Consider the following 16799-nt stretch of genomic DNA (forward strand, 5'->3'; position numbering starts at 1 on the left):
GTCTAGTGTTTATATTATTATATTCAGGATTTTGGATTAAAATCAATCGACCAAAATTTACCTGTATTATTAGTGATCTATGTTTACACCTTATACATTATATCTCATTATTGTTAAAACTTTTGTCACCGAAGAAGGCCATTTGTTGAGCCGAAATATTTGCAATTATTGTATAATTTATATCATCTGTTCAGTTTTTCCATCTTTGTGCAATGATATTCAACACTTTTTAGTGTTTTGTTTTCCATCTATTTATCGGTATTGTTACACAATCTTTCAGACTCATATATATATATATATATATATATATATATATATTTATAAGTACGTCTGAATTAGGTGGTAACACTTTATCTTTATTGATGAATCAAAAGTGCGGTTACGTAGAAGTGATGGTACATGTATATAGAGAGTTTACAGACGACAAATTGAACGTTATGCACTTTCTTGTTCGCATGGTTGTGATAGCTTTAGAGGTGGTGGTGTGATGGTTTGTTCAGGAATCACGCATTGTGGATGCACTGCCCTGAACTTTATAAAGGGAAGTCTTTTTGGAGATATTTGTCGTGACTAAATTTTCGCTCCAATTGTTCAGCTATTCATTACAAGGCACGAACATAGGCATACTTTTCAACAGTACAATGCTAGGTGTCACGTGACACGTGTATGCACTCAAAATCAGAATAACTGTGCTATTCTTCAATAGCAATCTTTATTGCCATATCTATCATCCATTGAATATTTATGGAATGAACTTGACAAACGTGTACGCAGACGTCATCAGGCACCAGAGCCAGACATGCAGCTACCAGCTGCCTCGCTGGAAGAGTGGAATATCATTCCACAAGCATTTATCAAATGCTTAATATAACAAATTCTAAATTAATCTTCAATTTTTGACACAGTCCGAGCAATAAGGAAAATAGTTTTTTTTGTTTTATCTTCGTACAGTTTGTTTGCTTTTATGTTGTTGTACTATTAATTGCAAAATTATGTTAACATTGTTGGAAAAAATATGTCATCATCCGACAAGCAAACGCTGATTTGATATGGTCGTATTGTCGAAGTGGTTTCATATGCAGAATGTGTTGTCATTGATATCGATGTTTTAAAAGCTCGCTGTGGGAATGATATATATCTATAAGTAAAAAAAAAAGGAATGCACTTACAAAAGACAAAAGTTTATACCTGTAAAAGTCTCTCAAACCAAAGAATTCTCTCATTTCCTTAGATGCCATATCAAACAACTCCACATATGATACCGCTAATGATTCTATCATTGGCTCGATCATATTTGCCACGTGTCTGTTTGTAGAACAAATTTTTCTGAAACAAAACATTAACCAATCATTCATAAGTACCTCCATTTTATCATGGAATAGAATTTCACCAAAACGTATGCTTGTAAGACATCTTTTTGGAACTGCTTTTATATAATTGAAATTTGTGACTTTTCATTCAAAACAGCATTGATAGCCACTGTGGCATCATTAGAGAAAATGATTCGGTAAAGTTTATGACATTTGTCATCTCATACTTAAGTATGCATTCACTTATCTGATAGAAAATGTAAAAATGGAAACAGGTAAGGCTTCAAAGAGACAACAGCCAGACTAAAAAGCAGAAAACACCAATGGGTTTTCAACACAGCGAGAATATCCGGAGGTTGGCTTCAACTGACCCCTTAACAATAATTCATACTTTTTCAGCTTAAATCGACGTGAAATTTATTTGACACGTTCTGAACATTCTAAATACGGTCTATTTTTTTAAAACTAATTCTCTATATATGAATACTTTCTTGAAATATCTCGACAGATTCTCGATATTTTTTTTTTCTCCGTATGGCTTGATATATTCTGTACACATCATTACCAATATATATGATGATTTGTAAACACTTACAAATGTTGATTTTAAAATATTATAAATACGTGCTAACTGAATGAAATCAATCAAACTCTTAAATTTGTTTCATTTTTCGTGCATTATATCTTATGTTAACATGGTACAAAAACAATATTTGTTTTAATTAGCACTATGTTATTGTATTCTTATTCTTCAAAGTTTATTTTAGCGTTAATTAAGACGAAATTTAAACTATCGAGATAGTGCCGAGAAATTTTCAAATATCTTAAAAACCGTCCGAAATGGGTTAAGTTATATACTGATATTTTCAAGACTGTAAAAAGTGTGTCAATAATACTAGGACATTACTAAGAGCGTCATCAATATGTCAAGATTCTCAGTTGTTACAGAAATGAGCGCACTGAAAAAATTGAGGTTCAAGAACACAATAGAATACAGCAAAAGGCACTTCATCATCTAACTGTAAAAAAGAAGATGTGGTATGATTGCCAATGAGACAACTCTCCGCAAGAGACCAAAAAATGACACAGAAATTAAAAACTATAGGTCACCGTACGGCCTTCAACAATGAGCAAAGTCCATACCGCATAGTCAGCTATAATAGACCCTGATATGACAATGTAAAACAGTAATAACGAAAAAACTAACGGCCTTATTTATATAAAAAAAAAATGAACGAAACACAAATATGTAACACATAAACAAACGACAACCACCAAATTACAGGCTCCTGACTTGGGACAGGCAGATCAACACATAATGTGGCGGGGGGACAGATAACAATAGGACATAAAAAATCATATATTTTATCATAAATTATAGTATTAAGATTTCTGTTAAGAATATAATTATCAAGATCCAGGATAGGGCAGTATTCGTTGTTATTGGTAGCTTTGTTTAAAGTCAGTTCAGCAGGATACATCTCTTTTATGTACATACTTTATTCGTCATTATTTAGAGTGCGTTCTTCGTAGTATGAAACATACTTTGCTTGAGTCTGTGTCATACTCTTTATAACATCAAAATCACACTGAAATAAAGTTGACTCTTTCAAAAACATTTTTGTTCTATGATACTAAAATGTATATGTACCACACACAAGCATGTTTCTTACACCAATTTATATTGTTGTAGACGAATGACTTTAGAAGAATTAGAACTACAATATTCATGCATTTATAGGCTAAAACTTCCACTTAAATCGAAACAGTTTGAAATGCAAGAATAAATAAATATTATAAAAAGGTTAGGGATCTAAATGCAGAATGAAATTAACTATGTAATACAATTGGAAATAAGGTAGCTCATTGTATCTCTCCTATTTCTGATTTATATTATATAACTTGTTTCAATAAAAAAAAAAGAGAATACCGTCATGACACGGGTTATGTTCTTCTCATATATTTTATGATAGTATGATACTAAACCCCTAACGGGAGGGATTGTACCTGATATTCATATGATGAAGACATAATCTTTCAATCAGTTTAATTGAGGTCTGGAGCTGGCATGTCAGTTAACTGCTAGTAGTCTGTTGTTATTTATGTATTATTGTCATTTTATTTATTTTCTTTTGTTACATCTTTTGACATCAGACTCGGACTTCTCTTGAACTGAATTTTAATGTGCGTATTGTTATTGTTTTACTTTTCTACATTGGCTAGAGGTATAGGGGGAGGGTTGAGATCTCATAAACATGTTTAACCCCGCCGCAATTTTGCGCCTGTCCCAAGTCAGGAGCCTCTGGCCTTTGTTAGTCTTGTATGATTTTAAATTTTAGTTTCTTGTGTATAATTCGGAGTTTAGTATGACGTCCATTATCACTGTACTATTATGCATATTTTAGGGGCCAGCTGAAGGACACCTACGGGTGCGGGAATTCTCGCTACATTGAAGACCCATTGGTTGCCTTCGGCTGTTGTTTGCTCTATGGTCGGGTGGTTGTCGCTTTGACATATTCACCATTTCCTTTCTCAATTTTATGTGTAGTCCAATGCAAACACGTGAAATTGTGGACTACTTTCCAAATAGTTCGGTAATCAGGAAGTTGTTGAGTGATGAAACTTTAAACGCATCACAAGGTATATAGATATAAGAAGATATGGTATGAGTGACAATGAGAAAACTCTCCAGCCAAGTCACAATTCATAAAAGTAAACCATTATAGGTCAAAGTACGGTCTTCAACACGGAGCCTTGGTTCACCTCGAACAAAAAGCTACAGAGGGCCCCAAACATCAATAGTGTAAAACCATCCAAACGGGGAAACCAACTGTCTATTTTCTATGAAAAATGAGAAAGTTTAACGAGAAATACTTATGAACCACATCAACAAACGACAAGTACTGAACATAAGATTCCTGACTTAGGATAGGTGCACAGGATTGCAGCGGGTTTTTAATTTCTAATACGTAGTAACCTTCGCCTTATTCAAAGGACATATTAACACAAGTAAACAAGCACTGGACGAACAAATTTTATCATTGACAAAATGTAAATACAGAATCAATAAATTAAGGAATGAATAATTAAAGTAACAGTATAGCTAATATAAAGCCTGCGAAATCAGAAAGAAAAATATTTTACATTTTCACGTTTCGACTTCGCGATTTCGCGTTTCGCCCTATAAATATGAAGGGCGACAAAGCGAAAACGTGAAAAAGGGGAAATGGTCTTAACCAGCCACAACATTAATGTCAAAAGAATTACATATATCTCACTTGTCAACAATATCGATTACAATTATTCAAATTCTAAACTAAGGATGAACATTGGCTTATTTGGTAATTATGTTGATCAACAACACTTAAACTATTAAGATGAATCGGAATTTGGCAGTTATCTTAGAATAAAAAAACACAAAAAGATGCTACATATAAGTGATACTCAAGTTAATTTTGTGACTAATACAAATGATAAAGGTAACCATTCGTTAAAAAAATACTGATATACACATAAAATTAACCGTCGCTGTCGCGCTATCACGCTTTTATCTCATGTACACTTATTCGATTTACTCCTTTAAAAAGCTTCATATTTAGTTGCAGCTGATATTTCATGTGCATTTCAGTTATTTAGTTTCTTTTAAATGGTGTATAATGTTGTATTGTTTAATTAAATGTTTCATTTCAATTTTTAATGATTATATTTATTGCTAAACATTCACCAAACACTTTAGGTGTAAAAAATTAAGTTGACAAAAATCCTCACTGAAATGTCAATTTTTGAATTCTAAACAATAATCATAGTTTTTGTCTCTAAATATTGTATTTTGATATACAATTGTAACTTTTAAAATAAATCAATACGATTATTCTTTTCAATGTTTCTCGTTTGATTTTCAACGTTTTGTTTAAAAATATTCTTACAATTCAATTCTTTATTTACACTCAGACACAAAATATGTGTTACATGAGGACAAATTACAAATCAAATACAATAAATGACAGAATAGACAGGTAACTATTAACAAAAGTGTAATTTCTAAAGATAATAAAACTTGTAAGATACATGCATCTTTCTAAATGAAGGTAGATAGTTTCTTAATAAATATAGCTAGATTATACAATAACTGACAGTGACACAATGACAGCATATTTTGCATTTTCAGTACAGATGGGTATGTTGTATAATAATTCGGTATATATTTCTTCCGAAGTTCAGTAATAGAACTATTATTACATACATATAAATAATGATATTCATCACCAATACATGATTCATTACATAAGGTACATATGCGATCTGTTCTAGCGATGTTGTACCATCTGCCAGTTTCCATAGGAATTTTTAGGTTACATGTTCTCAGTTTTGAAATCCAGATTCTTTTATCCTCTGGAAGACGTAATAGATAATTTTCCAGACCAAACTGAGATTTAAATAACTTATAATATTCGCCACGAGACGAGTTATCAATATTACTGGACCACTTTTGAAGAAACTGATCTTGAAGAATCTGTTTTATAACGGGTTTGAAAGTTGAATAATCAATGTATTGGTTGAAAAACATATAACCTAATCCTGAGTTGTCAAATATAGATTTTACAAATGACACCCATTTAAATTCACAAATACCATCAGCATGTAATTTGAAAATAAGCTTATACATAGAACTACTAAGTTTGTTTTCATTTTTAGCCATTCTACTCCAAAACGATAACATTATTAATTTTACTTTAATTTCTAGTGGAAACCTTCCTAATTCGCCATATACCATAACATTTGGAGTACTTGATCTCACATTTAAGATTCTCTTGCAAAATTGTAGATGAACTTTTTCAATTATACCAATGTTTTCAAATCCCCATATTTCTGATCCATACAATAAAATAGGTTCGACAAGATAATCAAACAATTTAAGTTGTAGGTCAATAGGTAAATGTAAATTTCTAATCTTTGTATAAACAGCAAAAAGTGCTTTTTGCGACTGTTCTACAAGCTTTTTCTTTGCACAAACAAATGACCCATTATAATTAAGCAAAAGACCAAGATATGTATAGCTATCTACAATTTCAAGAGATGTACCATCAAGTTTAAAATCAAAATCCATTTTCGATTTTCTTTTGCTAAAAACCATCACTTTAGTTTTACCAATATTCACACTAAGTTTCCACATTTTACAATAGTTTTCAAAAACCTTGAGAGCATTTTGCATTTCATCATAATTATCAGCAAAAATAACAGTGTCATCTGCATACAACAAAACAAAAATTTCTAAAAATACATGTAATTCATTATAACATTTTTCTTTAATTAATTCTAGAGGTAAAACATGAAGTTCTCTAAAGTAATCTTCTAAGTCATTTAAGAATATGGAAAACAAAAAAGGGGAAAGATTTTCACCCTGACGAACTCCAATCATACAAGGGAAGAAATATGATTTCGTATTGTTGTACTGAACACATGATTTGATATTAGTATACATATTATATATAACTTGGAAACATTTTCCTTTTATCTGGCTTTTTTGTAATTTAAACCAAAGTCCAGTTCTCCAAATGGTATCAAAAGCCTTTCTAAAATCTATGAATGTACAAAACAATTTTTTACCAAAGGACAAATACAATGAAACAAGTACATGTATGACAAATATATTGTCTGTAGTTGAATGCCCTTTCCTAAAACCGGCTTGATTTTTAGAGATCAATTCCAGTTCATTAGAAAAGAAATTCAGTCTTTCGTTTATAATCGAAGTGAAAAGTTTACCCAGACAACTAATGAGTGTTATTGCTCGAAAGTTGTCAGGATCGTGTGGATTTCCTTTATTCTTAAACACCGGCTTAATTATACCAAGGAGCCAACTATCTGGGATAATACCTGTGTCTAGCACAATGTTAAAAAGTTTACAATACATTGAGATAAACTCAGGTGGGGTGTTTTTTAAGATATTCGTTTAGAATACTGTCAATCCCAGGTGCTTTACTATTTTTCAATTTTTTAATAGCTTCAGCAACTTCTGTCTGGGTTATAATCCCATTTAATATTTCATCATATATAGGATTTTCTTGAATGACAGCATCTATATCGATAGTAATATCCCCAGGTTTCATATCGTCTTGCATTTCATCCTCCGAATTATCAGAGTTAAGATTTTTGAAATATTCTGAAAAAGTTTCGATAGATATATCCGGACTATCTTTTTTAGAGTTACTAAATTTATTCAACAACTTCCAAAATTGCTTCGAGTCGGATTTTGAAAAATTTCGCAGCTCATTTGCGCACTTATCTTTATATTTATTAAAACTGTTGCTCATCTGCTTTTTAAACTCTCTGGATCTCTCATTAAGCAATAATCTGACATTATCAGATTTGTCATGCTTAAATTTTGCCTTTACCTGATGAAATGCACCCCTTTTCCCTCTACAAGCTCTATCAAACCAAGGTTTATTACTATTACTCGATTTATATGAACGAATATTCGAGTTGCCCAATACACTACTGGCTGTCTGGGTCAACACATTGCCAAGGTCATTGACAACCATATTTACCTGTTCAGTTGTAATGTTTTGGTTACTATCTAGGTCATCTAGCGCGCTGTCAATTTCACCTAAGCAATTTGATAACACCTGTTGAAATTGGTTAGCATGAACAGGATTCCACTTAATTTTAGTATGATCTAGGTCATTTATGTTTTTGGGATTTACTTGTTTCAAAGTCTGGAAACTCAAGGTAAAATGTATTCTGTTATGTACATCTGAGATCATCGGATCAAAATCTAATACATTAAAGTTTGTAATATAATTAAATAAATCAGGAGAAATAATCAAATAATCAATGAGACTCACATTTTTACACGTGGTTTTACCAATTGTATCATCAAATAATCTACCGTTAGCAATATACAATGAACACCTTTTACACATGTCAATTAATTTTGAACCAAACCCATTAGACTTTTTATCCTCTGAAGATCTTTGCAAAGGGATATTGTAGTCTAATAAAAAATTGTAAGAATACATATTTTTAAGAGTATTTACATCCTGATTATCTGTTAAATCTAAAATATCAAATAGCGTATCATCAGGAACTATAAAATCAGGCATTGTTGCAGTTCTAGCATTAAAATCACCCAGCAATATTATAGAACTAGCATTTTCCGAAAATTGCATCATTTCTGTTTCAATTTCAGAAAACGCATTATCAGTTGAATACTTAGAGTACTCAGGGGGAATATAAACTCCTCCAACTAAAATATTGGCCCGTAACCCAGTTAATTCCGGGGAAATTTCAAACCACTGAACATAGTCGGAATCAGTATCTAAAAATTTCAAATGTTTGTCAAAAATTTTCTTAAATGCTATTACAATGCCGCCTGACTTTCTTCCGAATTTTTTTCTGTGTTTTGCATAATAAGAATAATTTACAGGTAAGTCGAGTACATCATATTTATCAGTTTTTGTTTCGCAAAATGAAAAAACGTCATATTGATTGATTATATCACAAAAGTCATTATTCAGTAACTTGGATTTTAATCCACACACGTTTACAAAGGAGAATCGTAATGACTGTTCATGTGTGTCTGATGTGTTGTCCTAACTTCCGTGTACATGTTGATCAGGGGGTGTACTACGGGTCGGGGGCTCATACGGCTGGCCATCGACAATGAGTTGATCATACACAATTTTAGCGTTTCTGTAACTTTAATGATAACTGCCTTGCATACCTTTCTAGATATCACTTTGTCAAAGATCTGGTACATGATCTATATGCCAAATTTGATCAACAATCATGTTAGAGAAAATAAAAAGTTCTTTTGACACAAGTCACACTTTATTCAAACGTAAGGCCGTGTTCACATTGACCTAAAATCGGTGTTGTGTTAGAGTAACTCACACGTAAACTAAACACAATTGCGTTCCCATTGATAAAACTCAATGTTTACATGTAGTTTAAATGATGTTTTATCTACACACAGTCGATAGTCAATGTAGGCCTTGTGTATAGGTTAAGTGTACACAAAACTAGGCATTTAGGACATTAGTTTTACCGTGTATATATTTAAGGAGGAAACTATTTTTGAGTAAAATTGATATTTTTGATAATTATTAGTATAGTTCTTTACAGAAATTGTTGTCTAAATTTTACAGTTTTTTTTGTTTTTTTTTTAAATAACGTACTTCATTAACCCCTGATCAAGACTCAAAGCAGCATCATTGCCGAACCCATAAGGCAGCTACCAATTGATTTTCGGGGGGAGGCTATTATTATTGTTGAGTATAAAACATAAAGGCAAGGGGGTGGGGTGGTGAGCTATGGATTTTGTTTTGGAAACAAAAAATGTTTCCAGTTTTTGGCCCTGAAAAAAAATTGTTTGTTTCACCCTCAGCTGCCACTATTTATAATGCTAAAATTGATTTTGACTTGTCACCAAAATTTGTCCTGAAAAAAATCAATAGCTCACGTCCCCCCGTCCTCCGCTCCCCCTCCCCTCCACAAAAAATGAAGTAAATAGTTGCTGCCTAATTCATTTGAAAAGGTCTTCCCGAATCAACTTGACGTACACAGAAATATTCGCCACTGGTCTTTACTCAAACAACGATTCACGCATAAATGCATGACTAAAAAAAGTGTGAGGTAAATGATATGTTTGTCTAGTATATCAGATCCGTTAAATAACACTTAAAATAAATAAAAAAAAAAACGTTACCCTATTCCTTTACTAAATACTCCTTGGAGAAGAAATACCATTTGAAACGAACAGAAAAGATAAAAATGTAGTGATCCCTAATATCTCAATCCTTTTCTTCGGCTGTAAGCACGCTGCTGCAGCTAACGTTTTCTAATGCGTAATCGAGACATCTCTAGTATATTCAAACTACTACAAATTATAAAAATGGCTTTTATAAAGTAGCAACCACTTAACTTAAAACAGGGGGAGGGTTATTTTTTTTTATCTGAGTCAGATTTTTTTCGCGCGTACGTTTTTATTCCTTTTCTTCGATGCTGGTGATCAAATTCTTTTTTTTTCAATATTTAACACTATAATGTATGGGGGAACTCTTGATTCATAATATTTTTTTTATCATCTGTATGACCATTTTTATTTTATCAAATTGGGGATCGGAATATTTCCATTCCAACCCCCCCCCCCCCCCCCCAATCCCCACCCCCATTTTGAAGTCAAATGGTTGTTCCCTTATCGCTAGAAAAATTGTCCATATATTTTGAATTTAGTTATACGTAATGAACATTTAAATGACATATAGTTTACAAGGGGTGGGAACATATCTTATGTACAGGTAGCTAAACACGGTGTATAGATGTGAACAAATGTAATGTGAAACCAGTGTACACTACACTAAACTAATTGTAAACATGTTTACTCTACACGGCGTTTGGTGTGAACACGGCCTAAGTCTCTGGTAAAAATTGTTTATACACAATGTATCTATGATAGAAATTTTACCGTGCACTACTAAGTAGCTCCTCTTTGTCAGGAATATCCCTTTGTACCAGTATACCTCTGTTCATTTTGGCTGGATCTAATGCCCAATTAGATATTCCTATGAAACCAACCTATAATATAAAATATTGAATTTGGTATAATTCAAAACTAGCCAAATACCGATATAAAGACAAAATGACAAAGTTGTGTAACATGATAGGTTTTCATAAAACCTTCAATATTGAGTAAAACCTACATCAAAGAAACACATATTACTACTTGCATTTTGTACTTACGAAATATAGCCTTTTCTCATTAAAACCTCTGATAGCAAAAATCAATCCACTAAATACATGTGCACAAAGTTGGCGGCAACTGTAAAATGCGCTTTTTAAATAGTTTTATACAACCGTGTTCAAAATATTTTAGAATAAAAATAAGAATAAGAATTTTTTTATGATAAAATATTAAATGCATGCCATTAAAATCCACATTAATTATAGTAAGGTAAATTCAAGTTTAATCTATAAAACATGAAACGGACATATAGAAAACGGCAAAAATACGGTGTAACTTGTAACATTAAATAGGCATAAATAAATAAGAGTTTTTTTACCTAAAACTTATACAAATTCAACATATTTTCCTGCATTTTCGCATTACCGAATTATTCGGATTCGGACTCGGACATCACACGAAATTCATCGCAAAAAAAATCAAAAACGATCATGGTAGATAAGTTTGGAATTATCTTCGTTATGTGTAAGAAGTAGTAATTTGGAAGGACTAATAATCGAAATGGAAGAATCGGCAAGAAAAAATATGTAATTGCAATCTTTTTATTTCAAAATGACTTGGTATTCAAAATGTGCATAACCAGAAGTTTAAGATAATCTGCAAAATATGAAGGATTCGATAGTCTCGACTGAACACCTGAATTTTTTTAATGTCCAGCTATTATGTTACAATCTAAAGAAATGACGTTTTAACGCTATTTTCTGAAAAAGGTTTACGACATAGTCGCTAATCATTTCCATTGCACTGCTCTTATCATATATTTATTTATATTTACACAATGTGCATTTGCTGCACTTTTTTGTTCGAAAGAAAAAAGAAATATGTTGAACGTAAATATTTAAAGTTATGTGATAAACTAAGTGTCCAGTGTTTTTGTTACGCGCTTGTTTTCTGGGGGGAAATGCCGACGTCGTAAATAGTTTTAGTAATTTGAAGACGTTACGTTTGTGGACTCAGCTTTGTATTAAGCAATCATATATGAAAGATTATAAATAAGTAACAAGGATATTCAAAATTGCGTATAAATTATGATATTTTTTAAAGAACATGTTGCGGATGAGTTGGTTGGCCATGATGGAATATCTGATTCTAACGATGGATAATTTCTAACTAAAATAATCACAAACTATTCCTTTCCACCAAACTATCCAAGGTTAGTGGTAGAATTGAACCCACCATATTCTGTTTGTACCTGTAAAGAGCCTTTAATTCAGTTACTGTTGTTAATTGCTGTATATTATACGTGTTTGTGTTCGTTTCGTTGCAAATAAAACAAGGACCTTTTGTAGCTTGCTATGTGGTATGGGTTATGCTCGATTTTGACGGCCATGCAGGGGCCCATAATTGACTCATGTTACGGCATTGCGTTTCTAGTAATCTAGTTGGCAACATTTTTTTCATAATTATGTTTTTTGATTTAAATAAAGTAATAATACAAAAGTTACTTGCATTATTTTAAAACGCCTACACATGCAATCACGATCTCCAGTAAGTTTCTTTCATCAGTCAAAGTTGGACATCATTTATTCTGCAAACTTGTTAGTTTAGTTGATATGTGAAAGTTACCAATAATTGTACTTGATTTATTAAAAATTTTCTGATCAGATTGTGATTAATTATGTATGTTTTATCAAAGCCACGTGTGAAGGCAGTTTTTATTATTTTCCACAACCCTGGCATATATCATACTTCTTTCCATAAAATGTTATAATTGTGTTTGTTCATGTTTTCCTGATTCTAAATGTATATCATATTATACCTAGTCCCAAAAGTGGCATTATCGAATGCGCTTTAGAAGATATAACATCTAAAACCAAATTCACTGTGTTTGTTTTAACTGTTTTCAGGTGAGTCAAGTATTTTTATTTAGTATTTTATTTAATTGTACCATGAAACTTCGTTATGTTTCGTTTCCATTTTATTTAGTAAATTAAAAGTTAATTATCTATAAGTTCTGCAAGGAATGAAATCAAGACCAAATTGTTGTTTCTCGATCAGTGTAAATAGATGTATATATGTTCAAAAAAAGGTTGGTTTATTCTTGACAAATTTTCTGTACTCAAGGGTATTTTTAAACGCGTTATAGAATTAAGTTTTACGCTCGCATGTTGGAAATGATAATTTTAACTTATCGCTTGTTCATACTTAATACGATTTAAGGTAGTTCCGCAAGGATAAGATATTGATTATTTTAATAAACGCGTTATGCGTAATTTTCACATATGTAGGTTAATTTAATAAGAAATTATTTATCGTAAACTATTCTTGTCGTTTAGTCCTATATTATTATGAGTCATGCATTTTTGATACAAATTAAGCATGTATATTTTAATAGCTAGTTTCCCCATTTCATATTATATTATTTCATATTGATATTATTTAAATATTTACGATTAGTTTCGTAATGCTAAGTTTGTCTCGATTTCGAATATTTCTCAACCAATGCTCATTGTCGGAATTGATATTTTTGGGTTGATAGGTTTATAGTTTTAGTTTTTACAAGCGTCATATATGCTCTACCATGTTTATATTTCGAAAGATACCAGATCTCAACATGTTCTTACATGCCCATTGTCAAAATATTATATATTCAATATTTTATGCTGTTTAGCACGTACTTTATGCTCTGGTAGGTTCAAATAGTCGGTCTCGCATTATGCTCATATATTTAAGATTAAGTCCGCATCTTGCTCATATATTTGAATGCTAAATAAGCTTTTATTTATAAGAAATATTATAAGCATACGTGTTCGTCAGTTTAAATGCATATGCTCATGCATTTACATAATATTTGTAGACTATAGATATTATTTGATCATTTATATGAATTACATGTTTCTATTATTTGTATTATATACTTTTATATTGTGTTAAATATATATGATTATCGAATGCGCTTTAGAAGATATAGCATCTACAACCAAATTCACTGTGTTTGTTTTAACTGTTTTCAGGCCCTTACCCATACTCATAAGTCCGTAAGGTGTGCTGTTGGTTAAGTCCAACCATAACAGGCAAACAACGACAGTCCATAAAACCCAGCATCCGACAAACCCGATAACAGTCAGAAACCCAACTCTCATAATAGGAATCAAGGAGGACAAAAAAAACCTATTTATGCAAAATCTGTTAAAACCCAGGTATTGACGATAAATTTTTTTTAAACTATGAAATTAAAGGAACTTACAATACAGTCTTTAATTCGAAAATAAATAAGATAAAAATTCAAAAGCATTTGGGATGTGAATTTTCCATGTTTTATAACAAGAGTTCCAAATGATGAAGTTGAAAGCATCCCTTCGTAAATTTTACGGACGCCATCACGAGTTGGTTGACCGTTATGGAATAACCGTTTCACAAATGATATCGGATATGTTCCTTACGTCGTAACTACAATCCCCTTCCCTTTCATGAATGTGACCTACCGAATTAGACTATTTTTAACGGATTTGTTATCACATAAGCAACACGACGGATGCCACATGTGGAGCAGGATCTGCTTACCCTTCCGGAGCACCTGAGATCTCCCCTTGTTTTTTATTGGGTTCGTGTTGCTTATTCTTAAGTTTTCTATGTTGTGTCATGTGTACTATTGTTTGTCTGTTTGTCTGTTTGTCTTTTTCATTTTTAGCCATGGCGTTGTCAGTTTATTTTCGATTTAAGATTTTGACTGTCCCTCTGGTACCTTTCGTCCCTCTTTTATATGTATAGACATAAGTTAAATTACAATATAAAGTATTATAGAAAAACATTTAACTCGAAAATAAATGCAAGACTATAACTTGTCTATAAAAAAAGAAATAGAGCCGTCTTTTTTGCCACAAAAACTGGGTAATAAAAGTTCGTTATGACGTACATCACTCATTTTTTAAAAGTCTTCACATAGGCTTTTATACGGGAAAATGTACACAAGATGATTTACAGCATATGTTTGATTTTTTGCGTTTATATTTGGTTCTATGATTTTAAATTTCTTTTTTGTAAACTTAAATTTTTAACTTATAAAGACCTTTTTATGTGGCTCTGGTTCTTCATCATCACAGCACCCATCTTCTAACAATGGATGGAGAGTCTACAATAATAAATTAATTGCATTCATTGTTAAAAACTGAGGCTACAAATACATTAAAATAAGCACATCTCATGCAGTCAACACTACGGGAAAGGTTGATCAAACGGTCGCATCACATTGAGTTGTTGATTTGATGTATGGAGCATTCTATTGGTGTCAACTTATCAAACCACTAAGTATGAGATATATCAATGAAATATCTCTTATTTTTGCACGATGTAGGTTGCCTTTCTCTTCTGTATAAACTGATACTTTCAGAACATTCGCCTTTTTATACCTCTAACTTCATCCTACGTACATTTTACGGACGCCATCACGAGTTAGTTGACCGTTATTATAGTTTTAGTATATCTGTGTCACTGATGAGGACGGATATGTTCCACATCTTATGTAACGTGAACTACCGAACTGGACTTATCATCGTATTCGTACTTATATGATCCTTGCGACGAATGTCACATGCTGGATCGGCTTATCCTTCTCAAGTATCCGAGATAATTCTCGGCTTTTGCTGGGGTCCGTGTTACTCAGTCGATAGTTTTTCATGTTAATATGTTTGTTTTTACTGTTGTTTGTCTAGTAGACTTTTTTTTGTCATGGCATTGTCAGTTTATTTTCGACTTATGGGTTTGAATTTTTCTTTGGTATTGTTTGCCTCTTCTTGTCAACATGATACATTATAAAATATATAACTTGCCAATGTCTTACATTATATCTTGTTTTTGATTGAAAAGTACTGATAGGAACAATTTAATGACTGATGTGGTCATTATCTCTAAATTATTCTACTTATATACCATATTTAATGTTAATTTGCTAACAATTCGCCTAGACATTTTAAAAGTTTTATAGAAACCAAAGGCACTTTTAACAATTTCAAGATAATAGGCGAAAACGGGTAAAATTGAGAAAAATAGAATTCTAAGTCTTCTTACAAATTTTGTCCTATTATATATCTGAGTATGTTTGCTGCCAGGTTATTTCTATTGTCAACGTTCGATTAATTATATTTGAGAAGCATTTCAACTTTATTTAAAAAATGGTTAAAACAATATATCAAATCAGTGTTCATAACTTGCAATTTGCATAATAAATGAAAACATTATAACATATTTTCGAAAGGTGCTTATCTGTTCTATAACACAGTTTTTTGTATACTTGTATCATTGGGGCAGCCATTTTTTTTATTCTGTTGTTTTTGGATACCTGTAACAAGGAGAAAATCATGTATAGGAATACAACATAATAGTGTTTATCGACAAAGATCTGTGTTAAGTCGATTTGTTCAACCATTTTCATTTAAACAACCAAAATTGAACAAAAAAAGAAAGTAACACATTTTAATTTTAATTATTTGTAGTCCTTACCCACCGCCATATATTTTTACAAAAAGTCTGTAAGAATATGACACGACATCATGAAAACATTAAAACAAAAAAAAAAACATATATGCGATTCCGTTTGGTTTTATTTTTTCAGGATGTCGTGCCATATTCTAACAGACTTTTTGTAAAAATATATATGGAATAGAAGTGGGTATACATCAGTTAAACTGTTAAATCCATTTTTTATTGGAATGTCTAGACAATTTTAGCCAATATCTTGCAATGTATCTTTGGCTTTTAGTTTAGCCAATGCAGCCATGATGATTGATTTGCCAACTTAATATAACACATGT

At 31.7% G+C, this 16799-nt stretch overlaps 1 protein-coding gene across 1 annotated transcript in view; it reads right to left on the reverse strand.

Moving 5' to 3' along the window:
• Window positions 1–16799, reverse strand: part of LOC139482706 (E3 ubiquitin-protein ligase RNF213-like) — a 419318-nt gene that overhangs the window by 153517 nt on the left and 249002 nt on the right. The window contains exons 35-37 of the mRNA XM_071266774.1: window positions 15059–15121; window positions 10774–10883; window positions 1189–1326 (exon numbers count right to left, since the gene is read on the reverse strand). Coding sequence (XP_071122875.1) covers window positions 1189–1326; window positions 10774–10883; window positions 15059–15121 — 311 coding nt within the window. The remainder of the gene's footprint in view (window positions 1–1188; window positions 1327–10773; window positions 10884–15058; window positions 15122–16799) is intronic.

Source organism: Mytilus edulis, chromosome 1 (genome assembly GCF_963676685.1).
Source record: "Mytilus edulis chromosome 1, xbMytEdul2.2, whole genome shotgun sequence".
NCBI classification, from domain to species: domain Eukaryota; kingdom Metazoa; phylum Mollusca; class Bivalvia; order Mytilida; family Mytilidae; genus Mytilus; species Mytilus edulis.